The 26218-nt window shown below is 42.5% G+C and overlaps 2 protein-coding genes and 1 pseudogene across 3 annotated transcripts in view; 2 read left to right on the top strand and 1 right to left on the bottom strand.

Moving 5' to 3' along the window:
* Nucleotides 1–15855, bottom strand: part of AAMDC (adipogenesis associated Mth938 domain containing) — a 51503-nt gene extending 35648 nt beyond the window's left edge. The window contains exon 1 of one of the 2 annotated variants that reach the window (XM_025357628.1): nt 15730–15855. Coding sequence is in view for 1 of the 2 variants with exons in the window: in XM_025357627.1 (XP_025213412.1) it covers nt 5146–5157 (12 nt within the window). In the remaining variant the exon portion in view is untranslated. Of the gene's footprint in view, nt 1–5145; nt 5181–15729 lie in introns of those variants that run through there. The other variant, XM_025357627.1, reaches the window with a different exon arrangement.
* Nucleotides 15856–15953: 98 nt separating this feature from the next.
* Nucleotides 15954–26218, top strand: part of RSF1 (remodeling and spacing factor 1) — a 158063-nt gene continuing 147798 nt past the window's right edge. The window contains exon 1 of the mRNA XM_025356651.1: nt 15954–16444. Coding sequence (XP_025212436.1) covers nt 16258–16444 — 187 coding nt within the window. The 5' untranslated portion in view covers nt 15954–16257. The remainder of the gene's footprint in view (nt 16445–26218) is intronic.
* LOC112607248 lies at nt 21438–23915 on the top strand (annotated as a pseudogene).

The raw sequence follows: 26218 nt of genomic DNA, 5'->3' as shown, positions 1-26218 counted from the left end.
TGGCTCACACCTGTAATCCCAGCACTTTGGATGGCCAAAGCAGGTGGATCACTTGAGGTCAGGAGTTCAAGACCAGTCTGGCCAACAGGGTGAAAACCTGTCTCTATTAAAAATACAAAAATTAGCCAGGCATAGTGATGCACACCTGTAATCCCATCTACCCGGGATGCTGAGGCAGGAGGCGGAGGTAGCAATGAGCCAAGATCGCACCATTGCACTCCAGCCTGGGTGACAGAGTGCGACTCCGTCTCAAAAAAACAAAACAAAACAAAAAAACCAAAGGAACGGGCGCAGTGGCTCACGCCTGTGATCCCGGCACTTTGGGAGGCCGAGGCGGATGGATCATGAGGTCAGGGGTTAGAGACCAGCCTGGCTAACATGGTGAAACCCTGTCTCTACCAAAAATAACAAAAATTAGCTGGGTGTGGTGGCGGGCACCTGTAATCCCAGCTACTGGGTAGACTGAGGCAGGAGAATCGTTTGAACCTGGGAGGCAGAGGTTGCAGTGAGCTGAGATCGTGCCACTGCACTTCAGCCTGGGCAACAGAGCGAGACTATGTCTCAAAAAACAACCAAGCAAACAAACAAACAAAAAACCCAAAGAAACAAAAACAAATAACACAGAAGTTCAATATATTGTTTTGGGTGCTATGGAAGGAAGATACAAATTCATAAAACATGATTCCTGTTTTTGAGGATCTAATACTACAGTATTAGATTATAGTAATTATACACATATAATTACAAGATAACTTTTTTGTTTTTTTGAGATGGAGTTTCGCTCTTGTTGCCCAGGCTGGAATGCAATGGCGCAATCTCGGCTCACCGCAACCTCCGTCTCCCGGGTTCCAGCGATTCTCCTGCCTCAGCCTCCTGAGTAGTTGGGATTACAAGCGCCCGACACCATGCCCAGCTAATTTTGTATTTTAGAAACGGGGTTTCTCCATGTTGTTCAGGATGGTCCCGAACTCCTGATCTAAGGTGATCCACCTGCCTCGGCCTCCCAAAGTACTGGGATTATAGGCATGAGCCACCGCAACCAGCCACAAGGTAACTTCTTAAGAAAAACCAAAGTAACTTTAAAAAAGTGATATAAGGAGAGACATAATGAGTATGTTTTGAGGATTTCTTTATTAGTCTAGGGCTTCCATTACAAAGTGCCACAGATTGGGTGTCTTAAACAACAGAAATTTATTTTCTCACAGTTCTGGAGGCTAGAAGTCCAAGATCAAGGTGCCAATAGGATTGGTTGGTTTATGGCGAGGCCTTTCTTTTTGGCTTGGAAATGGATGCCTTTTTCTGTTTTCTCACATGGCTTTTTCTGCTTGCATGGGCACACCTGGTATTTCTTTCTCTTCTTATAAATTCACCCATCCTATTAGATTAGGGCCTGACTCTTACGACCTCATTTAATTTCAACTACTTCCTTGAAGACCCTATCTCTAACTACAGTCATTTTTAGGGTTAGGGCTTCAATATATGAAGTTGGTGGGGAGTGCACATTCAGTCCACCGCAATTTCTAGGTAGGAAATTAAAGAAATATGTTTGAGGGAATAGTATTTGAACTGGATCTTAAAATTCAATTGAGAAAAAAAAAAGGAATATTTATTGGGAACCTACTATGTACCAGATATTTTAGATCTATTATCTCAACAACATCAAGATTCGAGAGTGGTTAAGAACTTTGTTCCAAATTATATAGCTAATAAGTGAGAAAATGAGAATTTGAATCCAAGTCTGTCTGACTCTACAGCCTGTATTCTTCAATTCACTTTACCATTCTCCTCCAACCAATATTATTATTTTCTTTTTTGAGACAGAGTCTCACTCTGTCATCCAGGCTAGGGTGCAGTGGCATGATCTCGGCTCACTGTAACCTCCAAGTGATTCTTGTGCCTCAGTCTCCCTGGTAGCTGGGATTACAGGTACATGCCACCATGCCTGGCTAATTTTTGTATTTTTTGGTAGAGACAGGGTTTCGCCATGTTTGCCAGGCTGGTCTCAAATTCCTAACCTCAAGTGATCCGCCCACCTCAGTCTCCCAAAGTACTGGGATTACAGGTGTGAGCCACCACACCTGACCCCAACTTAAGATTCAACAACTATTAAATAAGGAAATGTATAGGAAAATTATAGAATTTAGTATTAGGAAAACAACTTTTTGGTAGATAAAATGTCACTGTTGCTTTTTTGGGAGTATCAACAAGGAAGATGAGTCTGATTTAGAAAATAAACCATAATCATTACATGAGTTAAACATACCCCAAAGCATAGTGGCTTAAATAAGACAAAGTTTAAAGTCCAGAGGTAGTCAACATAGGGCAGGTATAGTGGTTATCTCAAAGTCTAGGAATTAGGCGGCTTGCAGGTTTCAGCCTCACAGTCTTGATGATGAGGCCTTCACTCTCATAGTTTAATATGGAGCTCTGGCGATCACATCCATGTTCCAAGCAACAGAATAAAGAGATAAAGTGGGAAGGGGCAAAGGGTATATGTCTGATGTCCTTTAAGAAATTTCCTGAAAGGTTTCAGAGAATACTTCTGTTTGCATGTTATTTGCCAGAATATAGTCATGTGGTCACACTCAATTGCAAAGAATGCTAGATCTATCTGTTCTAACAGGCAATGTGCCCAGCTTAAAAGTAGAGATTTCAAGGGGAGAATATGTATTAAGAAGGTACTAGTCTCCGAAATAATTATTTATCCTTATACATCAGGTTTTTGTTCTTTCTTTTTATAAAAATATGGATACCCTTTGGACTACTCTGATGTAGCTCATGAGATAACATTCATTTTTTTAACTTCTATATTCCACTCGTAGTATTAATTATCAATAATGTTACAGTTTCTGAGTGGTAAAGGTAAGATTGGGAACTAAAGTCACCAGATGTCAAAAGTTATGTCCTTTCCATTATACCTCCTTATCTTGATACTAGAAACATTCTTCTGCAAGTACTTAATCAGTCTTTTACTAGGCATTTGAATTACCCTTAAAATCCATTTTCTTAGCCAGGCTGAGTGGCTCATGTCTGTAATCCCAGAACTTTGGGAGGCCATGGTGGGTGGATCACCTAAGGTCAGGAGTTCGAGACCAGCCTGACCAACATGGTGAAAACCTGTATCTACCAAAAATACAAAAATTAGCTGAACAAGGTGGTATGTACTTGTAATCCCAGCTAGTCAGGAGACTGAGGCAGGAGAATCACTTGAACCTGGGAGGAGGAGGTTGCAGTGAGCCGAGATTGCATGATTCTGTCTCAAAAAGAAAAAAAAAATTTTTCTCCATGAAATTCATCACAAAAGATGTAATGGTTTCCTCATGCCCTTCTCACTTTGATAATAAAATCATAATTAAGAGGTTCTCTGATCTTCATTATGTTTTTACTTCTGTAGAAACTTTGCATCTTCTCATTTCTTCAAAACTACCTAAGTGTTTAGTTCTTTGTTGGGAATGAAACCATTGCTTCCTTAACCATTAAGTGAGTTTGTTTACCATTTGTATTTGTTGATATGTAATTTGCATTTTATTCATTGAATTAGTATTTATAATCTTGGTTTCTGTATGGAGTATATATGAATCTGCATGACTATGTCTAGGATTATAAGCTTTTAAAGCACCATAAAAAAAGACATATAATGGGACACTTTTTCTGCTGTTGACTTTACTTAATACATGGTGGTAACTAGTTTCAAAAGCAGTTTTCTTCATCTACAGTTTGTATCTGCTTTCAGTTGCCTTTTCAATTTATTTCTACTCAAGAGACATTTTTGAGCTTCTAACATGTATAACTCTTTGTGCTAAGAGCTGGCAGAATAAATAATTAGGAAGGTAGAATTACTCAAAAATAAATGGAATCATTTCATGACTTCAAGAAGAAAGGTCAAAATCTAGACGGAATGGTAGATAAATATTAATATACAATTAACTGTAATACAAATCAGATTGTGCTAAGTCCAGGGTGAGTAGAGAATTTTAATGTTACGTATTGATAAACATTCTAATAGGTACAAACAAAGTACAAGGGGATATTAGCAGGAATAGTGATTAACTCTGAGAAGACTTATAGAGCAGTGATCTGAGATCCGCCATTGCACTCCAGCCTGGGCAACAGAGTGAGACCCTGTCTCAAAAAAAAAAAAACATATATATACACACACACACACATATATGTACACATACATACACACACACACACACATATATATACAAAATAAAGTGCACAATAAATGTGAGGAGCTTGGATCATCCTGAAACCATCCCTGCCCCGGTCTGTGGAAAAACTGTCTTCCACGATACTGGTCCCTTGTGTCAAAAAGGTTAGGGACTGCTGTTACAGAGCACAAATGGACTGAATTCTTCTTTGACAACATCACTGTAAGCCTGGGTATAAAAAAAATTTCAAGAGGCAAATATGGGGAGAACTGAGGGGTAGGGGGACTTTTTTTTTTTTCTTAAAACAGAGGGTACTACATGAGAAAATACTGGAAATACATTTGAACAATAAACATAAAAGTTCCTCTATGGCTGGGCGCGGTGGCTCATGCCTGTAAATCCCAGCACTTTGGGAGGCCAAGGCGGGTGGACCCTGAGGTCGGGAGTTTCAGACCAGCCTGATCAACATAGAGAAACCCTGCCTCTGCTAAAAATACAAAATTAGCCTGGCGTGGTGGCGCATGCCTGTAATCCCAGCTACTGGGGAGGCTGAGGCAGGAGAAGCACTTGACCCAGGAGGCGGAGGTTGCAGTGAGCCAAGATCACGCCATCGCACTCCAGCCTGGGCAACAAGAGTGAAACGCCATCTCAAAAAAAAAAAAAAAAAGTTCCTCTATTTGTGAAGTTTCATTTTATAAACTTATAAACTCAAAGAATAAATTTATATATGAGAATCAACCCTGCCAGAAATACATGATGCTGATGGTTATTTGTGTATTGCCACTTCCAAACCTGTAATTTTGTAAGTACAGTTGTCTATTGTCAGTGTGATTAGAGTACAGTGAGTGATGTAGCTGGAGAGGTAAATTGAGTTCAGATTATGGTGGATATCATAGGTATGTCAAGAGATTTGGACTTTAGAGAAAATGCAGTCACAAGATGTTTGTCAACAGAACAGTGACATAATTTCATACAAGATTTAAAAAGATACCTGGCCAGGCATGGTGGCTCATGCCTGTAATCCCAGCACTTTTGGGAGGCCGAAGTGGGTGGATCACTTCAAGTCAGGAGTTCAAGACCAGACCGGCCAACATGGGGAAACCTCATCTCTATTAAAAAAAAAAAAAATTAGCCAGGCATGGTGGCACATGTCTGTAATCCCAACTACTTGGGGAGGCTGAGGCAGGAGAATCACTTGAAACTGGGAGTTGGAGGTTGCAGTGAGCCAAGATCATACCACTGCACTCCAGCCTGGGTGACAGAGTGAGACCCTGTCTCAGAAAAAAAAAAAAAAAAAGATACCTAAGTAGTGCGAAAGGTGGCTGCTTCTTTCATGTTGTATGGAAGAATTATATCCCATAGTAGGCATGGCTTGGGAGAGTAAAATCAAGAAGGTAAGGGTAGAGCAGGGTATATTAAGATTGGTTCCCAGAACACCAGAATGATAATCACATCATGTGCTTGCAGATACCAAGGCTCCAACAGAGATCTACTAAGTAAGAATTTCAAGGAGTAGCCAAAGAATCTGTATTAATCAGCTGATGGTCATTGGGTTGTCTCCAATTTTTGGTATTAGAAACAATGCTTGTTATGAACATTTATGTAAAAATTTTTGCATGGACATATGCTCCTTTCTCTTGAGTATAGCTAGGAAAGGAACTGCTGGTTCAAATAACTTTATGTTTATCATTTTGAGGAGCTATCAGACTGTTACATAGCAGATCCACAACTTTGTAATTCCACCAGCAGTGACGAGGGTTCTGCTTTCTCCATATCCTTGTCAACGCCAATTTCAAGCCGTCATTGTGGGTGTGAAGTGATATTTTTTTCTTTCTTTCTTTCTTCTGAGACAGGGTCTTGCTTTGTTGCCCAGGCTGGAGTGCAGTGACATGATTACAGCCCACTGAAGCCTCGACCAATTCTCCCATCTCAGCTTCCCAAGTAGCTGGGACTACAGTTGCATGCCACCACACCTGGCTTTTTTTTTTCTTTTTTTTTGTATATTTTGTAGAGACAGGGTCTCGTCATGTTGCCCAGACTGGTCTCAAACTCCTGGACTCAATCAATTCTCCCACCTCAGTCTCCCAAAGTGATGGGATTACAGGCATGAGCCACTGTGCCCAACCATAAAGTACTATTTCATTGTGGTTTTCATTATTTATTTCCTGATGCTCAAGATGTTGAGTATCTTTTCATTTGCTTGTTGGCTATTTGTATATTTTCTTTGATGAAATGCCAATTGTTTTTTTATTATTGATGTATTTTTGTAGAGCACCCAATCCTGTTGCTGTTTGGGGTGCCACTATGTAACCCACATGGACCTATGGGACTGAATAAAGGGGGGCAAATGCGGGAATAAAAGACAAGAGACAAAAGAGTGTATTTGGAAGAAGGGGTTGGGGGCACCTTGCCTCTAGTGGACAAGGGCCCTGAGCTTTACACAGCCCTCCGTATTTATTAGGCAAAAGAGATAGCAAGAAATGGAGGTGGGTGGGGGGTGGGTGTTGGCGGGCTTGTAAGACTGCATTCTTCGAACAATAGGCGCTAGATTTCTTAACAGCTAACTATCCCAGGGCCAGGGAGTGAGGTCCTCAGCAACCTTTTGGTGGCAGGGCAGTATCAGTTTGCCAACATCCTGCATTCATGATCAACAGTTTGCTGTTTGATCATATAGCCTCCAGCGGAATACTGAGTTGGTCACGATCCCTTTGGCCTTTTCAGCTCCCAACATGTTTTTAACATATTCTAGATGAATCTCTTACTGGATATATTTTTTCCTATTTTGTAGGTTGTCTTTTGACTTTCTTTTCTTCTTTTATGTACAGAGTCTTGCTCTGTTGCCTAGGCTGGAGTGCAATGGCACAACCATAGCTTACCACAGCCTCAAAATCCTGGGCTCAAGTGATTTTCCCACCTCAGGCTCCTGAGCAGCTAGGACTACAGGTGTGCAGCACCATGTCTGGCTAAGTTTACAAAAAAATTTTGTAGAGATGGGGTCTCACTATGTTTCCCAGGATGGTCTCAAATTCCTAGCCTCAAGTGACCCTCTGGTCTCGGTCTCCAAAAGTGCTGGGATTACAAGCATGAACCAACTGTGCCCAGACTTGATTTTCTTTCTTAAGCCCCACATTTGGACTGATGGTCTTGACTTTTGATACATGTTTTTGTAAAGCACACAGGTTTTTAATTTTGATGAGGTCTATTAATTTATTTTTCCTTTTGTTGCTTGTGGATTTGGTGTTACTTCTAAGAATCCATTGCCATATCCAAGGTCTTAAAGATTTACTCTTGTTTTCTTCTAAGAGTTGCATAGTTTCAGGTCTTACAAATGTAGTCGTCTGAAACATTCTGAATTATTTATATGGAATTAATTAACTTAAACAACAAAAATTTATTTTTGACAGTTCTGGAGCTGGCATATCCAAGATAAGGTGCTGGCCTGACTGTTGTCTGGTGAGGGCTTTCTCCTCGGGTTGGAGATGTCTGCCATCTCTCTGTGTCTTCACATGGCCTCTCCTTGGCATATGCATGTGAAGAGAAAGAGCTCTCTATTTCTGTTCTTATAAAATTACCAGTTCTATCACATTAGGGCCCCACCCTGATGACATTGTTTAACTTTAGTTAACTCCTTCCTATAGGCATTATCTCTAAATAGAGTCACATTAGGGGTTAGGGCTTCAACATATGAATCCGGGGGAGACACAGCCTGTCATATGCCATTACTACATACAATCTTGATGACTGTAGCTGTGTAGTAACTTTGGAAGCCAGGAAGTGTGAGTCCTTCAACTTTGTTCATCATCTGAAAAACTGTTTTGGATATTCTGGGTTCTCTGAATTTCCATATTATTATTAAGATCAACTTGTCAGTTTCTGCAAAGAAGCCAGCTGGAATTTTGATGGAGAGTGAATCTGTTGAATCTGTACTTCAACTTAAAGAGTATCGGCATCTTATCGATATTAAGTCTTCCAATCCATGAATATGTGTTTTCTTCCCATGTACGTCTTTTTAAATTTCCTTGAACAATGTTTTATAATTTTCAGTCTTGTATTTCTTTTTAAGAAATCTCTAAATATTTTTTGATTCTATTGTAAATAGAGTTATTGATATCTTTTTTTGCTGTTTGTGTATTTTGTTTTGTTTTTTTGAGATAGAGTCACGCTCTGTCACCCAGGCTGGAGTGCAGTCGTGCAATTTTGGCTCGCTGCAACCTCTGCCTCCCAAGTTCAAGTGATTCTCCTGCCTCAGCCTCCCTAGTTGCTGGGAATACAGGCACGCATCACCATGCCCAGCTAATTTTTTGTACTTTTTAGTAGAGATGGAGTTTCACCATGTTGGCCAGGCTGGTCTTGAACTCCTGGCCTCAAGTGATCCACCTACCTCGCCTCCCAAAGTGCTGGGATTACAGGCAGGAGCCACCATGCCTGGTCTGATTTCATTTTTGGATTGTTCATTGCTAATGTATAGAATAACACGTGATTTTTGAGTATTTATCTTGTATCCTGCAAACATGCTTATCTATTTGTTCTAATAGCTTTATTTGTAGATTCTTTAGGATTTCCTATATAAAGATCAGTAATTTACGATAGAGCTTGTTTTACTTCTTCCATGCCAATCTGGATGCCTTTTTTTTCTTGACACATTACACTGGCTACAACCTCCAGTATAATATTAAATATAAGTGGATATAGCAAACATCTTTGTCTTGTTCCTGACCTTAGGAGGAAGGAATCAGTTTTCAGCATCCCATATATTAGATATGGGTTTTTCATAATGGACTTAAAATCAGGCTGAAAAAGTTCCCTTCTCTTCCTAGTCTATTATTTTTAACATGAAAGAATATTGCATTTTGTCAAATGAGTTTTCTGCATCTATTGAGATGACTGTGTTGTTTCCATCTTTTATTCTGTTAATATATTATAATATATTGATTTTTAGATTTTAAGCCAATATTGCATACTTGGGATGAATCCCACTTGTTTATGGTGTATAATCATTTTTATATGTGGCTGGAACTGGTTTGCTAGTATTTCATTGAGAATTGCTGTGTTTGCTAAATTCACATGAGGTACTGGGCTTTTCTTGTGATATTTTTCTCTATCTTGCTACTAGGGAAAATCTGTCCTCACAGAATGAGTTGGGAAGTGTTCCCTCTCTTCTAGTTTTTGGCATGAATTTGTGAAGCACTGGTATTAATTCTTATTTCAACTTTTGGTAGACTTGACCACGAAGCCATCTGAATCTGAGCTTTTTTTCTTTTTTGAGGGGGGTGGGGGCAGGGGCAAATTTCAAATTCCCAATTTGATGGTTTTTTTTTTTTTTTTGAGATGAGTTTCACTCTGTCACCCAGACTGGAGTGCAGTGGCCCCATCTCAGCTCACTGCAACCTCTGCCTCCTGGGTTCAAGTGATTCTCCTGCCTCAGTCTCCCAAAGTGCTGGGACTACAAGTATGTGCCACCACACCCAGCTAATTTTTGTATTTTTAGTAGAGATGGCGTTTCACTATGTTGGCCAGTCTGGTCTTGAACTCCTGACCTCAGGTGATCGCCCACCTCGGCCTCTCAAAGTGCTGGGATTACAGGCATGAGCCACTGCACCCAGCTCCAATTCAATATTTTTTCTTATTATGGGTTCATTCAGATTTTCGTTATTCTTGAGTGAGTTTCCATAGTTTGTGTTATTCTAGAAATGTGTTCATTTCATTGAGATTATCTAATTTGTAGGCACAGTTATAGGGTCTGGTGTATCTGTTTCAAAGGTTCAGTTGCTGGGTGTTGTTGGAGAAAGACTGGGTAGCCGGTGTAGCAGGGGTGTACTCAGGAGGCTCACGGTAGCGACTATGCTGCAACTGGCATGTAAATATAGTATCTTAACAGTTTGTCAGTACAGCCTTTCTGGTCCATACAAGTGAATATCAGGCCTTGCTGTACAGGATGTCAAACTGTCAATGATTATCCCTGTTCTGAAATATTTAATAATAAAAATTTTAAATGCAGACACATAGCTATAAGACATAAAACATAGTAACACAGGCTGTCCCCCATCTTTTTTTTTTTTTTTTTTTTTAGATGATGTCTCACTCTGTCACCCAGATCAGAGTGCAATGGCGTGATCTTGGTTCACTGCAACCTCTGCCTCCTGGGTTCAAGTAACTCTCCTGCTTCAGCCTCCCGAGTAGCTGGGACTACAGGCATGCACCACCATGCCCACCTAATTTTTGCATTTTTAGTAGAGATGAGGTTTCACCATGTTGACCAGGCTGGTCTTGAACTTCCACCTTGGCCTCTCAGAGTGCTGGGATTACAGGCATGAGCCACTGCACTTGGCCCCCCATTCATTTTTCTTTTCAGTAAAAATCTTTATTCCATCAGAGAAACCAATCTCTTTTTTTTTTTTCTTTTTTTCTTTTTTAAGACGGAGTCTCGCTCTGTCGCCCACGCTGGAGTGCAGTGGCGGGATCTCAGCTCACTGCAAGCTCCGCCTCCCGGGTTTACGCCATTCTCCTGCCTCAGCCTCCCGAGTAGCTAAGACTACAGGCGCCCGCCACCTCGCCCGGCTAGTTTTTTGTATCTTTTTAGTAGAGACGGGGTTTCACCGTGTTAGCCAGGATGGTCTCCAACTCCTGACCTTGTGATCCACCCGTCTCGGCCTCCCAAAGTGCTGGGATTACAGGCTTGAGCCACCGCGCCCGCCCTACCTCAGCTTTTTTGAGCTGAAGGTACATGAAGCTAAAAACCTTTAGCTTTTTTTTTTTTTTTTTTGAGACGGAGTCTCCGTCGCCAGGCTGGAGTGCACTGGCGCGATCTCAGCTCTCTGCAACCTCTGCCTCCCACGTTCAAGCGATTCCCCTGCCTCAGCCTCCCAAGTAGCTGGGACTACAGGCACCCACCACCACACCTGGCTAATTTTTTGTATTTTAGTAGAGACGGGGTTTCACCATGTTGGCCAGGATGGTCTCAATCTCCTGACCTCGTGATCCACCTGCCTGGGCCTCACAAACTGTTGGGATTACAGGCGTGAGCCACCGTGCCCAGCTTATTTTAGCTTTTTTAAAGTGAGTTTTAAATATACCTAATTTGCTCATCCTTGATTAGGAATTCCCCAAATTGGCTCTAAAATGGAATTCAGTTTGCCTCAATATACATTTACTGAGCTTATAATATTCACTTAAAAAAAAAAAAAGCAGCCAGGTGTAGTGGCTCACGCCTGTAATCCCAGCACTTTGGGAAGCTGAGGAGGGTGGATCATGAGGTCAGGAGATCGAGACCATCCTGGCTAACACGGTGAAACCCCGTCTCTACTAAAAATACAAAAAAAAACTAGCTGGGCATGGTGGCAGATGCCGGTAGTCCCAGCTACTCGGGAGGCTGAGGCAGTAGAATGGCGTGAACCTGGGAATCCGAGCTTGCAGTGAGCCGAGATTGCGCCACTACACTCTAGCCTGGGAGCGATAGAGCGAGACTCTGTCTCAAAAAAAAAAAAAAAAAAAAAAAAAAAAAAAAAGCAAAACAAAAAACTATGTAACAAATGCAAAGATAACATATGAAGGAGACAAAAATGTGTGTAAATTTTGATAAAAGGCAGACTGGTACCAGTGCTAATTGGGATTATATAGGAATAAACCATTAACTTTTAAAATTGAAGCATAATTGCATTGCATTTAGTTGAATGTAGTGTTTATAGAGTTCAATGAATTTTGAGAAGTAAACTTGCCAATAAAGATATAGAAACTATCGGGCCGGGCGCGGTGGCTCAAGCCTGTAATCCCAGCACTTTGGGAGGCCGAGATGGGCGGATCACGAGGTCAGGAGATCGAGACCATCCTGGCGAACACAGTGAAACCCCGTCTCTACTAAGAAATACAAAAAAAAAAAAATAGCCGGGCGAGGTGGCGGGCGCCTGTAGTCCCAGCTACTCGGGAGGCTGAGGCGGGAGAATGGCGTGAACCCGGGAGGCGGAGCCTGCAGTGAGCTGAGATCCGGCCACTGCACTCCCGCCTGGGCGACAGAGCGAGACTCCGTCTCAATGAATTTTGAGAAGTAAACTTGCCAAAAAAGATATAGAAACTATCTACAAAGTCCCCTTGTGTCCCTTTCTAGTCAATACCCTACTAAGTTCAAAGGAAACAACTACTTTGATTTTCTATTGCCACAGATTATTTTTGACCTTCATATTGATGGAATTGTAGAGTACTTAACTCTTTCGTGTCTGCCTTCTTTTACTCAACATGTTTTTAAGATTCAACCAGGCTGTAGTGTGTATCAACAGTGTGTTTATTTCTATAGTTTTCTTTTCTCACTCTTGAGTAGTCTATCACAATTTATATTTTTGTTGATGAATATTTGGGTTGTTTTTGACTTTTTGGTATTTTTAATAAACTAGCCATTCATTCTTATTGAGCAAAATATTTCCCCCAATAGGACATGAAATTTGAAATACCTTAAGAAATTTCTTATTCATAAACAAGGTTGAACCAAGTGTAACTTAATGCTTATTTAAAGGCCTCTTCATGGCAGTAGCAATAAATCAAACACAGGTTTTAAAAATAGCTACTCTTTTTTGCACCTTTACATTTCAGTCAGATAAATATAACTCATTTACATAATTACATAAATTGTGGTTAAGCTCTGTGTTCCACAATTTCTCTTAGCCCAGGAAGGCAAGAAGTGATGACAGCATTATGGGTGTCATTTATTTTCAAGAACAGACTTCAGTGAAGGAAGGCATGACTTAAACCTTGCTTTGTAGTAAAACACTTCATATCTTTGGGTGGATGTAACTTTCTGATGCCAAAGGACTCTGTTTCCGTGCCCATCTAGATTATAAAAGGTAGAAACTCTAACCTTATTTATCAGTCTCTGACTAACAGTGTGAGCAGTGAGAAAAGAAAACCATAGTAATAAAGCTTTATTTCTTTTTTAGAATGTTATTTCACAACCTCACTGGAATGTGGGAAGTGGAGTACTGCAAAAGCTGGAAGCAAAGATAGAAAGTACAGGCAAGGTTCACATAATTAATCTTCCTTTTAGGTTTGAAGGTTCTTTCCATAGATATTCCTTCACAAAGATATAATTTTATTTTAAAATAACCTGTACCTGGCTTTTACTTAAGGTCAGTTAAGTAACCAGTATATGAAAGTCTTCGTATGTTTCCACAAACTGTAAAAACTGTATTCTGGGTCGGATTACTCCTTTTTTTTTCTTTTTTTTTTCCCTGAGACAGGGTCTAGTTCTGTTGCCCAGGCTGGAGTGCAGTGGCAACTACTGCCCCTACATTGGATTACAGATTAAGTTTCACTACCTTGCCCAGGCTGGTCTCCAACTTCTTGGCTCAAGGGATACGCCTGCTAGGCCTCCCAGAGTGCTTGGATTACAGGCGTGAGCCACCCCACCTTGCCCAGATTATTCTTAAACTGGAGTCTTCACGTCCCCAGGGTCAAGAGATATATACTTGACAGTTTGGGAGTTCTATAAAAATGTTTTAGTTTAGTGTTTCATTTCAGTAATTGCTTAAAAACAATATTTTCCCACTCATTAAACTAAAACTTCTTTGGCAGTGATAATTCATAACCATAAAGATATTTTCCTGAAGTAGGATTTTAATTTCTTAAAACTTTTTTATTGTGGTAAAATACATGTAACATAAAATACGCCATTTTAACCACTTTTAAGTGTATACTTCAGTGGCATTAAGTACATTTACAGTGTTCTTTAGACTTTCATTTCTTACATCAGTATTTTTTACAGTGAAATTTTCAAAAGTATTTGTGAAGTTTCAAAAGAACCTTTTTCCTTTAAAAAGGGTTTGTATACTACTCAAGACTACGAATCACTATTCAAGGTAATAAATTATTCTTACAATATAGAATTTTTCTCTTGATAAATTGAGCATTCTTTCTTTAGATAATGGGAATAATATACACCCTTATGGTTTTTCCCCTTTTTAAAACCTGGAAATGAAGAACAAAGTTCAGTGTTTGTGTCACTATTTTTCCTGTTACTCATATAATTATTTGCCCATCTATTTCTTATCTTTCTTTTTTTTTTTTTTTTTGAGACGGAGTCTCGCTCTGTCGCCCAGGCTGGAGTGCAGTGGCCGGATCTCAGCTCACTGCAAGCTCCGCCTCCCGGGTTTACGCCATTCTCCTGCCTCAGCCTCCCGAGTAGCTGGGACTACAGGCGCCGGCCACCGCGCCCGGCTAGTTTTTCGTATTTTCAGTAGAGACGGGGTTTCACCGTGTTAGCCAGGATGGTCTCGATCTCCTGACCTCGTGATCCGCCCGTCTCGGCCTCCCAAAGTGCTGGGATTACAGGCTTGAGCCACCGCGCCCGGCTCTTATCTTTCTTTAATTATAGATTTCTCTTTTTTACAGGGTTTGTGTTGTACCTTGCTTCAAATTCTTTTTTTTTTTTTTTTGAGATGGGAGTCTTGCTCTGTTGCCCAGGCTGGAGTGCAGTGGCGCGACCTCTGCTCACTGTAACCTTCGCCTCCCGGGTTCAAGGGATTCTCCTGCATCAGTCTCCCAAGCATTTCTGGCTAATTTTTGTATTTTTACTAGAGACGGGGTTTCACCATGTGGCCCGGGCTGGTCTGGAACTGTTGAGCTCAGGTGATGCACCCACCTCGGCCTCCCAAAGTGCTGGGATTACAGGCATGAGCCACTGCGCCCGGCCAAATTCTTTTTAGGAATTAGGTACTGCGTAAGTTTTAAATGCACTCAAAAAATTCTCAGAGTAATAAATTGTACACTAAATAAATATAGCGGAATTCAGTTTCAATTATAGGAACTCCTTTTTTGATAACTAATATTTTTAAAGTACTCACTATGTGCTAAGGCACTGTGTTAATCACTTTTCTGTGATTTATCTAGTAATACCGTATGATGTAGGTACTAATATCACCCCACTTTAAGGAGTTTAAAGAAATGAAGAAACTTCCACAATGTCATGAAGTGGTCCCGCTAGGACTCAAGCCTGGCTGAATCCAAAGCTCAGGCTTCTAAGCTCAACCTGCTTCTCAGGCTGCACATTCTATTTTACATTATTGGTAGTTTCTCTCTGGGGTTCTTTGTGGGAATGTTCACTGTCCCCCCACCCCGCCCCGTCTCGAAGTGGAACCCTGTCTTCTAACAAACTTTTTGCTGTTCCACCGTCTCCTGTCATGTTCGGCCTCTCAGTGGAGTCCCAGCCCACACTCCGACTCTGGTCCCTGGACAGAGCCCCTTCCCCTCACACCATAGTCCCCTAGCAGAGCCTGATCTCCTCAGACCCTCTTCTCCCAGCAGGGCCCCAACTCCTCACTCCGACGATTCCCCCAGAGTTCCGTTCCCTCAGATCCTGCTTTTCCAGCAAAGCTGCGATTCCTGTACCTCAGCAGAGAGCAATACTCCCTCGGCAAACTTTCACAGAGACGTCTTACAGAAGTCCCAGCCCAGGGCACCTCTCTACCTTTCCCCTTCCCAACCTTCTCCCACAACTGGGCTTTCCCCCGCCCTATTCTCTTTTTGTTTATTAATTCTCCTCAACCTCACCTCCCTCTCGTGGCCCAGTTTCAGGATTCCCCCGAAAACTCACCCACCGCACTGTCTCCTCAAAGTTGCGTTCCCAAACGGCGCAGTGCTCTCCCCGCACTTAGGTTGCCAGCGCTGCTCCGGGATCTGCGCTCCCCAACCACCCTCGGGTAATACGCCTTGCAGTTGATCAGCGTCCGAAGCCCCGCCCCCTCTGCCTCCATTGGCCATTGTTCTCGAGAAGTCCCGCCCCTCCCGCTTCCAGCCCGCCTCCCCGTCCCGCTTCCCTTGTTTTCATTCCCCCTGTCACACGAGGCAGTGGCAAGCCCGAAGGGGAGGAGAGAAGGGGGCGGAAAGAGGGCGGAAAGTGAAAGGCGCAGAGGGCCTCTCTGTCTCCCGTCTGACTCGGTTCTCGACTGCTCCGGGCCGCCGATGTATTGTGGGATCGCAGAGCCGTCCCTGAGACGCTGGGATCCGCAGAGGAGCCCACTTGAGAGCGCCTCCTGTCGTCCGTAAGGCTGTCCTGCCATCCCTCGGCACCCCAACTTCCCCCGCCCCCCCCATCGCCTCCTCCTCCATCCTCCAGTTCAAAATGGCGACGGCGGCGGCAGCGGCGGCGGTGATGGCTCCTCCGGGTTGCCCGGGTTCGTGCCCCAACTTCGCCGTAGTCTGCTCCTTCTTGGAGCGCTACGGGCCGCTGCTAGACCTGCCTGAGTTGCCGTTCCCTGAGCTGGAGCGGGTGCTGCAGGCGCCGCCGCCGGACGTCGGCAACGGAGAAGGTAAGCGAGGGGCCCGAACGCCCGGCGGGAAGCGGCCCTGGCGCGCTCCTGTTCTCTGCTCCTCACAGACGCTCCAGTTCTTCGCGGCTTGGGCCTCCGCGGCTCTGTCCTCCCCCTGGGACGCAACTCCACCGTGCTGGTCTTCTCCGCCCAGCCCCCGGGGTCTTGGGCAGTGGGGAGGCGGGGCGGAGGCCCCCTAGGGCCACTCGGCCGGGCGGGGAGCTGAGGTGGGGGCGTTGCGGGCTAGGTGTGGGCTGGAGGCAGGGAGGGGTCATTGTGTCGGTCGGCAACCCCAGGGACTGCTGCTTCGCGGCGGAGGGCGGCCCCCCACCCCGTCTCCCCCTTGGCGGCGGGGGAAGGGGAGCGCAGGTTCCGGCCAGCTTTGCGCTTTTCTCCTCCTCCCCACCCTTACTCCCTCCCCTCCTCCCACCAGTCTTCCCGACCATCTCGGGGAAGGCTGGGCTCGGCTGCTCCGGACACCTCCTTATCTCCGTTCACCTGGGTGGGCGGGGGCCAGCGGTCACTCAACTCTCCCTCCCTCTGTTGGGAACTCCCCCGACAGATTTGTCCCTTTTCCCTTCCCCTCGAGGGCTGGTTTAACCCCTAAAACTCCTTCCTTGGAGTGGGGAGGTCTGCTCCTCCCCCACTGGAGGGGGTTCTTCTCCATTCTCGGTAGGGGGGCGAAGTCGGTTCAGCTCCACTTTGGAGAGGAGAGGGTTAATTCCTCCTCCATAGTTCTTCTCCTTCCTCTCCCCACCTCCCCCAAAATAATAGACTAGCATCTCCCCACTTTTCCAATCCCTTCCCCCTTCATCTTGGCAGCCGGGCTTAGGCGAAGAAGTCGTCTCCCTCCCATTTGCACGGTAGGGTGGGGTGGTTAGTATGTAGGCTGGAGGAGGGGCTCTGACGGAGGGGGAAACAGTTGAAGAAGGTGCTTGTTGCTCATGTTTCTCTCTCTGGTGCCGCTGGTCTATTATTGGTGTTCGCAAGTGGTGCTCCTTCCACATAAGGCCACCGCGCGGGTGCAGGGCGCATGCTCTGCCCGGCCCCATTGAAACTTCCTGCTGCTGCTGCTGGTTCTTTTGCTGGAGCATCTCAGCGCTGTGCCTGCTGCCTCCAGCCTTCACACTGAGTGCTTATACTCATCCCCATTTATTCCCGATCCCTGCCTCTCCTTTTCTGGCACTTTTCTTTCCTCAGAGAAGGCTTTTTTGTTATACTCTGAGCATTGCCTTTATCTGGAAACAGCCCTTGGCTGGAGAAGAAACGTTTTCCAAATAGATCTCTTTTTTGTCCGTATTAGCTGGCCAAAGTGGACTGGGTATTGTACAAGACAGATAGCTGTTTCCTTTCCAAGAAAGCAGGGTCGCTCTTCTATTCTCTATGTAAATGAAGAAGTTTCTGTTAACTGAATTTATTTGCATTGCTAGGAAGTGCCAAGTATAAAGTTCTTCAGAATATTACCTATAAAGAATCTGTATGATGTTATGGCTACCGAAGATTCAGATTAATACAACAGTTATAAGGCCTATTATACAGGCCTATTAATCTCTTCTTACCTGTCCACATCCCCTCTACCCATAACAAACTGACTTACAAAAAGCTTATTTTTTAAAAATAGTACAAAATAGGAGGGTGACATTATATAAAGGCTTCCTGCAGAATTTCTTTAAAAATTAAGCTCCATTGTGGTAATTTCATTATCAAATTATATCTATCTTCCTTTTCTTATTTTTATTTATTTGTTTTTTGAGACAGAATCTCACTCTGTTGCCCAGGCCGGAGACGGAGTCTCACTCTGTTGCCCAGGCCGGAGTGCAGTGGCAGGATCTCGGCTCACTGCTACCTCCGCCTCCCAGGTTCAAGCGATTCTCCTGCCCCAGCCTCCAGAGTAGCTGGGATTACAGGCGTGCACCACCACACCCGGCTCATTTTTGTATTTTTAGTAGAGACGGGATTTCACCATGTTTGCCAGGCTGATCTTGAACTCCTGACCTCGTGATCCACACACCTTGGCCTCCTAAAGTGCTTTACAGGCGTGAGCCACCACGCCTGGCCCCTTTTTTAATTTTTAAGAAAGTAGTCATTGTGAAGTAGAATGCCTTAGTAAGTTGCTTTTAGGATGCCTTGGGAAGTGATAGTAATGTATCTCTCAGAGAACGAACTGTGGGCGTGTGGGGAAAGGATGGCTAGTAAATTGTTTTGTTGATTCCCTTGGACCAAGTTGAAATGCAGGTTTTCTGGGGTGGTGTGGTATTTTGGGTAGTATATGAGATTGCTTGCATCTCCATTTCTTTTAGGTATTTCGACCACTGCATTTAGTTTATATTAATATCAGAGGAATAAAATATTAGAGTCAGTTGAATTGAATAGTGGACCACTAAGTAAGTAAAAATGACAGGTAACCTGGGCTAAGGAGGATCATGTATTTCAACCATTGCATTACCGTTGGTATAGAGTTGCTAAGGGGACTGATAATAGATCCTGTCATAAGGTGATCTTAGAATAATTATTAATTAATGTTACACAGTTCAGAACACTTGGCAAATGAGAAGTCTCTGCAGGTGAAATGCTGTTACTGTGCAGGGAAAAGATTTTCAGAACTTTGATGATGATATCATCATCAAAGTTAGCTTGTTGGGTGAACCACTATCGTTTTATCAGCTATTACAGACTTTTTGCCTGTTTCAAATAGCTGATAAGACGATAATGGCTCAGCCAACAAGATTTGAACTGAGTCTTTTTGGGAAAGAGTTGTGGTGTACAAGAGTTAAAAGACATGGATTTAGTTCTTGCTACTGTTCCCTGAAGTTGATAGTATTATTCCTATTTGGCAAGCATAGAAACTAAGTAAGGCTCAATAGATTAAGGTGCCCAAGATTATATAGTTAAGGGTGAAATATTATTTCCAACCCAAGTCTGAGTCCAAAGCCACAAAATTATATACCTTGCCATAGGATCATGGTTTCCAAACTGCACCAAGGCACCCTAGAGCATTGTTGCCAACTCCATCTGATAGTTTAAATTTTCAAGTAGGATACAGTGGTAGTCGAAATTTGCTGGTTGCCAGGCGAACTACTGCCTTGACATAGTTCATGGTTTCAAGATTGTGCTACATTTCTGTAGATGATATGTCTTTGTGAAGCTGGCTTTTTAGTGGTTGCTGTGGTAAAATGCACAAAAAAATCTGTATGCAGCAGGAAAAAGGATAGCAGGGCCCACTCTGATTCCAAGGTTTGAAAAGTTGTGCAGTGCCCAACAGTAATACACATTTCACAAGTAATTATGGTTAAGAATGAAGTAAAAACATTATTTGTTGAAATGTAGCTAGGTTATTTTTTCACATGGCTACTGACTGCTTAATAAGTGGAAGTGTTATTATTTCTGGCCTAGCGCTGCTGAGAGAAAATTGCTGAGATACTGAGGGTGCTGTGAACATAGAACGTTTGGGAACCTTTGTTCTAGAAACTATCATTGAGTTTTGGGGCCAGAAGGAAGGGACTATTATATCATTGCCTTTATTTTTCAGGGAGGAAAATCAAGCTACAGAGAGAGATTTCAAGTGTATACAGCTAACTGTTGGTGTTAATCAGATTCTTATTTGAAAAGCCCACGTATATGCTGAAATTGTCAAAAAATTGAGATTTATAGTTGATACTCAGTATAAAAGGATGTGCCAAATGAAGGTGGTGTTTTATCCTCCTCTCTCTGCAGTCTACTTTAGTCCTTCCGATTCTGTGCTTTGTGTGGGCTTCCCCAGGTTTCTCCTAACCGGAGGTAGATAATGGTGGTTATGGATAAAGTCAACATTGACTTTGTGAGATTCCTGACACCCAAGGCTCCTAAGTATCTTTCCTCTCCTGCAGAGAATATTTCTTTTCAAGAGGCAACTATACCACTTTATTCTTTAAAAACAGTCTGGATATTGGTTGAGATGTTATATGTATCTAATAAGTTTATTAAGGTAAATACAGATAACGTGTTAGGATTCTCATAGGTTATACTATGGTTGACTGAATTAGTTGTATGTTAAGTAAGTTGAGCCATTAGTTTTTTGTTTCATTTTTGCATTTAATTTTAATGATTTGAATTTTAACTCTTGAAGTCAAAATATCAAGGTTAAAAAAAAAGTATGCTTTTTTAGCTGGAATTGTAACTATAACTATGATCTCTCTTACTGGTACTGTAACTGATCTGTGTGTGACAATATATTTTTAGGTGCATTTGATAAAGTAGAAGGTGACTACTGTAACTAGGGCCACCATGTGTTGATTTAAACAAAAGATTTTACCAAGTGCATGTACTAGAGGTTGCACGAGTCTACAGTGGTAGACACCGATAGGGCATACATACATTCATAGTAGCATTGCTGGAGCCAGAGCCTGGTTAGGTTGAAACTTTTTAGTTGTGGCTCTTCTGTCTTTGAAAAAGTAAATATTCTTTGGGGCACTTATTAGAGGGAAAGAGAGAAATAGATTTCATCTCTACCGTTTTTGATATGTCCTGAAGTTATGGAGGTTTGGAAGGAGGTTGTTGGCATTGTCCTAGGAACTAGGAGGTAATGGAGACAGAGGGACTTGTCTGGCTAACATGAGCCTGTTAATGCAAACTGGCTGACTTTTTAGTCTTTTAATGATTAAAAAGTTTGCATTAAATTTAGATGTTTTGTTAAATTATCAGACAGACCACACTGGTAAGAAGGTAAGTAAGCATTTATTGTGAGTTCATTCACTTGTTATGTAATATTGAGCATCTGCTGTGTACAGATGTAGCTACAGTAAATATTGCGGAGATTTAAAAAAAAAAAAAAACATTAAACATAAGCCTTTTAAAAGAAATTTCTAATCTAATAAGAAGTAGCTAATGAGCTTGAAACTAATGACATCATTCAAAGACTTATTTTTTTTCTCTGAGATTTTATCAAGTGGAGCAATAGTCTGTGCATTCTAGTCTACAGTTGTAGACTAAAATTATCTAACAATTTTATGGTGCGATGTATGACCACATGCAATATGAAAAAGTAAGAATAATTCAGGCCTAAAGTACATGTTAAACTGAATCATATATTCAAGGAAGACAGTTATGTGTGTTGTTGGATTTAATAAAATTTTACTCTACATGATGAGTATAGTCTTAATATATTATGCTTGTTTTTTTCTGGTTGTTTTCTGTTTTTATTGCAGAGTAGATCCCACAAAGGTATTAGGGTATTTTCTGTTTTGTTTTAAAAACATTTAATTATATGGGCAAGTATAATGTACATTTTGTAATTACATATATTCTATCAGGATTTGATTTATAATTTGTTTAGCTTTATATGGTCATATCTGTAAGTTAGGTTTATATTAGCTAACTTTTAAACATTTTTGCTCACTCTTGCACAGTTGGGCACAAGCAGTGCCTCCAGGCAAATTGATGCCCAAACTAGAGAGAACAGCAGGCATTCTCTCCTTACTCTTCCACTTCCCCTCTACTTCCATTTCCTGATCCTTATGTCTGAAGTTGCACCACCTTTAGCCATTTGAAGGGGCTGCTTCTTCCATATTATGCTTTCTTTCACTTGTATGCCATAAACGCAGTGCCTGCTAGCTCAAGTGTGCTCCGTATGAGGTTTGTACCAGTGTGTTAGGAAGAAGGGAGGCACTGAAATTCAAAAAAACCCATGTTTTTGGGGTTTCCAAGTGACTAAACAATTGAACCACAATAATAGAGGAAACTGACTTAAACAGTATTAAACTGGTATTGCTTCAAACATTATCAAAGGATCTCTGAGGTGAATGCCTGCTTTATAAAAATGTATTTTTTGGTTGAGCGTGAGGCAGAAGAATCACTTGAACCTAGGAGGCACAGGTTGCAGTGAACCAAGATCACGCCACTGCACTCCAGCCTGGGTGACAGAGCAAGACTGTCTCAAAAAAAAAAAGGAAAAAAAAAAAAAAGGAGTTTTAGCCACAAGTGCTGACTCATGCCTGTAATCAGCACTTTGGGAGGCCCAGGTGGCAGATCACCTGAGGTCAGGAGTTCGAGACCAACCTGGTGAATGTGGTGAAACCCTGTCTCTACTAAAAATACAAAAATTAGCCGGACCTGGTGGCAGGCACCTGTAATCTCAGCTACTCGGGAGACTGAGGCAGAAGAATCGCTTGAACCCAGGAGGCAGAGGTTGCAGTGAGCCAAGATGGTGCCACTGTACTCCAGCCTGGGTGACAGAGTGAGACTCTGTCTCAAAAAAAAAAAATATATATATATATATATATATATTTTTTCCGCCCCCAGAGTTAGGACCTTGAATTCCTGGGCTCAAGAAATGCTCCTGCCCCAACCTCCTGAGTAGTTGGAACTACAGGTGCATGCCAGCACGCCCAGCTAATTTTTAAAGCTTTTTTTGGTAGAGAATGAGATCTTGCTATATTGTCCAGGCTGGTCTTGAACTCCTGACCTCAGGTGATACTCCCACCTTGGCCTCCCAAAGTGCTGGGGTTACAGGCATGAGTCAGCACTTGTGGCTAAAACTCCTTTTTTTTTTTTTTTCCTTTTTTTTTTTGAGACAGTCTTGCTCTGTCACCCAGGCTGGAGTGCAGTGGCGTGATCTTGGTTCACTGCAACCTGTGCCTCCTAGGTTCAAGTGATTCTTCTGCCTCACGCTCCCAAGTGACTAGGATTACAGGCATGCACCACCATGCCTGGCTCATTTTTATGTGTTTAGTAGGGACAGGTTTTGCCATGTTGGCCAGGCTAGTCTTGAACTCCTGGCCTCAGGAGATCCAGCCACCTCGACCTCTCAAAGTGCTGGGATTACAGGCATGAGCCACTGTGCCCAGCCACTTCTTATTTTTATCCTGAGTTTAGGGATGTGTTAAATTGTATTAATTCTCCATTATCTCTGTGTGTGTGCGTGCGTTTGTGTGTGTGTGTGTGTGTGTATTTCCTTTTACAAATTATAAATGGCTGCTCTTTGAGGAAGACGTGGTGTAGGTGCTGTGGATCGCTGATCCGCAGGCTCCTGCTTCTTAACTCACCACTGTTTGCTCTCACCGAGGAACAAGTCAGTCAGGAAGCTGCGCAGCAGCCGTGGCTTTTAAGGATACCGGAAAAACACCCGTGGAGCCAGAGGTGGCAATTCACCGAAATCGAATCACTCTAACGGGCGTCACGGTAAAATCCCTGGAAAAGATATGTGCTGACTTCGTCAGAGGAGCAAAGGAAAAGAATCTCCAAGTGAAAGGATCAGTTCGAATGCCTACCAAGACTTTGAGAATGACTACAAGAAAAACTCTTTGTGGTGAAGGTTCTAGGACATGGGATCCTTTCCAGATGAGAATCCACAAACGACTCATTGACTTGCACAGTCCTTCTGAGACTGTTAAGCAGATTGCTTCCATCAGTTTGAGCCAGGAGTTGAGGTGAAAGTCACCATTGCAGATGCTTAAGTCAACTATTTTAATAAATTGATTACCAGTTGTTAAAAAAATTATAAATGGCAAACTTGATCCCATTCATCATTAGACTATTTGCTCTCATGTTTTGCTCAGAATTAAGTTTTAATACTCATTTAAAAATACTTAAATAAATTTGGTTTCTCTCAAAGTAAGTTGTGTAAGATATTCTGATAGCAAATTATTTCATAATTTGTGCCTTTCTGTGAATAAAAGGTAAAATTTCTGAAGAAGCAGGGATGAGGTGATGGGGAATTTGCAGTGTTTATTTAATCTTACCAGTCCAGATATGGACAAAGAGCAAGAACTAAAAGTTACGCTTAGAATGTTTGTCCAAAATCAAGGTGATCTTTTCAATGTAAGAACATGAGCTATGAGGGCACACCAAGCAGAAACTACACCAGACTGTTTTTGTTTGTTTGTTTGTTTGAGATGGAGTCTCACTCTGTCGGCCAGGCTGGAGTGCGGTGATCTCGGCTCACTGCCACCTCTGCCTCCCGGGTTCAAGCAATTCTCCTGCTTCAGCCTCCTGAGTAGCTGGGATTACAGGTAGCTGCCACCATGTCCAGCTAATTTTTTTGCATTTTTAGTAGAGATGGGGTTTCATCATGTTGGCCAGGGTGGTCTCAAACTCCTGACCTCAAGTGATCTGCCCGCCCTGGCCTCCCAAAGTGCTGGGATTACAGGCGTGAACCACCACGTCCAGCCCAAACTGATTTTAAGAAAGAAGAGCATAAGGGGAGAACTTGACAGGTGCCCCACCAGTAGACAGACCAGGCTTCAGCCTCCTGTAGTTGAACAAAGATTGCTTGAGGAGCAACATAAAGTATATAATGTGTATATGGCTCATGTAAGCAAGAGTTCCTCCAGAAAGCTCTCATAGTGAAGGTTTAGTCTGTGTTTATTTTAGACTCTAAGCTTTTCCCCCCAGTATTTGTACATGTTTATCTTAATCATTTTCTGGATAGTAGGGTTATATAGGTTTTTTTCCTTTGTTTTTTCTTACATTTTTTCACATTTTATTTTCTATGTTAATTGTGCATTTCTTTGATAATCACCACAAAAATTATTTAAAACAAGATTTCTAAAGAGGCTTTATAAAAGGAAAATTGAATTTCTGCTTGTATTTATTTATTTTTTTTTTAAAAGACAGAGTCTTACTCTGTCATCCGGGCTGGAGTGCAGTGGCTTGTTCTCTGCTGACTGCAACCTCTACCTCCCAGACTCAGGTGATCCTCCCATTTCAGCCTCTCAAGTTGCTGGCACCACAGGCATGTGCCACCACACCCAGCTAAATTTTTTTTGTATTTTTAGTAGAGACAGAGTTTCATTATGTTGCCTAGGCTGGTCTCAAACTCCTGGGCTCAAGCAATCCACCTGACTCAGCCTCCCAAAGTGCTGGGATTATAGGCGTGAGCCACGAAGCTCAGCCTATTTATTTATTCTTAATCTTGAATTACCTCTTACAATGAATGTTACTGTCATCTACCCGAGTCACTCAGATCAGAAACAAAGGAGGCATCCTAAACCTTAGCCCTAAACACTTTCTACTTTGATACCAAGTCATATTGAGTCTATCTATCCCCTTTTATATTCAACTTTGCTTTTCTGTTCTCATTGCTAGTTTTAATGACACTGAACTGCTTTCACATCTCTGAAAATGTGAAAGGTTGTTTTACATTTGTGCTTTTTCCTCATCCTCCTCCCGCTGAGTCGAATATCCCATCCCCATCTTCCTTCCCTTGCCTGTTCACTCTACCCGTCATTAGTCTGCTCATTAAGCATCAAGTGCTCTGTGAAAAATTTCCTGCTTTCTGTCTCTCAAGTTAAATTAACCACTTCTGTCTCCTTACCCTGCATGTATACTTTGTAGATTTTATGTCACAGTACTCATAAAACTTTTTGCACTTACTGCCTAGCCTACGAGATGGTAAACTCTTTGAGGACAGGGATTCTTATTTTATTTTATTGCTAGCAATTGGTGAGTAATAGCAAATATATGTAGTAAATGTTTGTGAAATTAATAGTTTTCCTCGGCCGGGCGCGGTGGCTCAAGCCTGTAATCCCAGCACTTTGGGAGGCCGAGACGGGCGGATCACGAGGTCAGGAGATCGAGACCATCCTGGCTAACACGTTGAAACCCCGTCTCTACTAAAAAATACAAAAAACTAGCTGGGCGCGGTGGCGGGTGCCTGTAGTCCCAGCTACTCGGGAGACTGAGGCAGGAGAATGGCATGAACCCGGGAGGCGGAGCTTGCAGTGAGCTGAGATCCGGCTACTGCACTCCAGCCTCGGCGGCAGAGCGAGACTCCGTCTCAAAAAAAAAAAAAAAAAAAAA

This window comes from Theropithecus gelada, chromosome 14 (assembly GCF_003255815.1).
Source record: "Theropithecus gelada isolate Dixy chromosome 14, Tgel_1.0, whole genome shotgun sequence".
NCBI lineage: Eukaryota > Metazoa > Chordata > Mammalia > Primates > Cercopithecidae > Theropithecus > Theropithecus gelada.
Note: the sequence above shows the minus strand (reverse complement) of the source record. Positions and strands in the feature narration are given on the sequence as shown.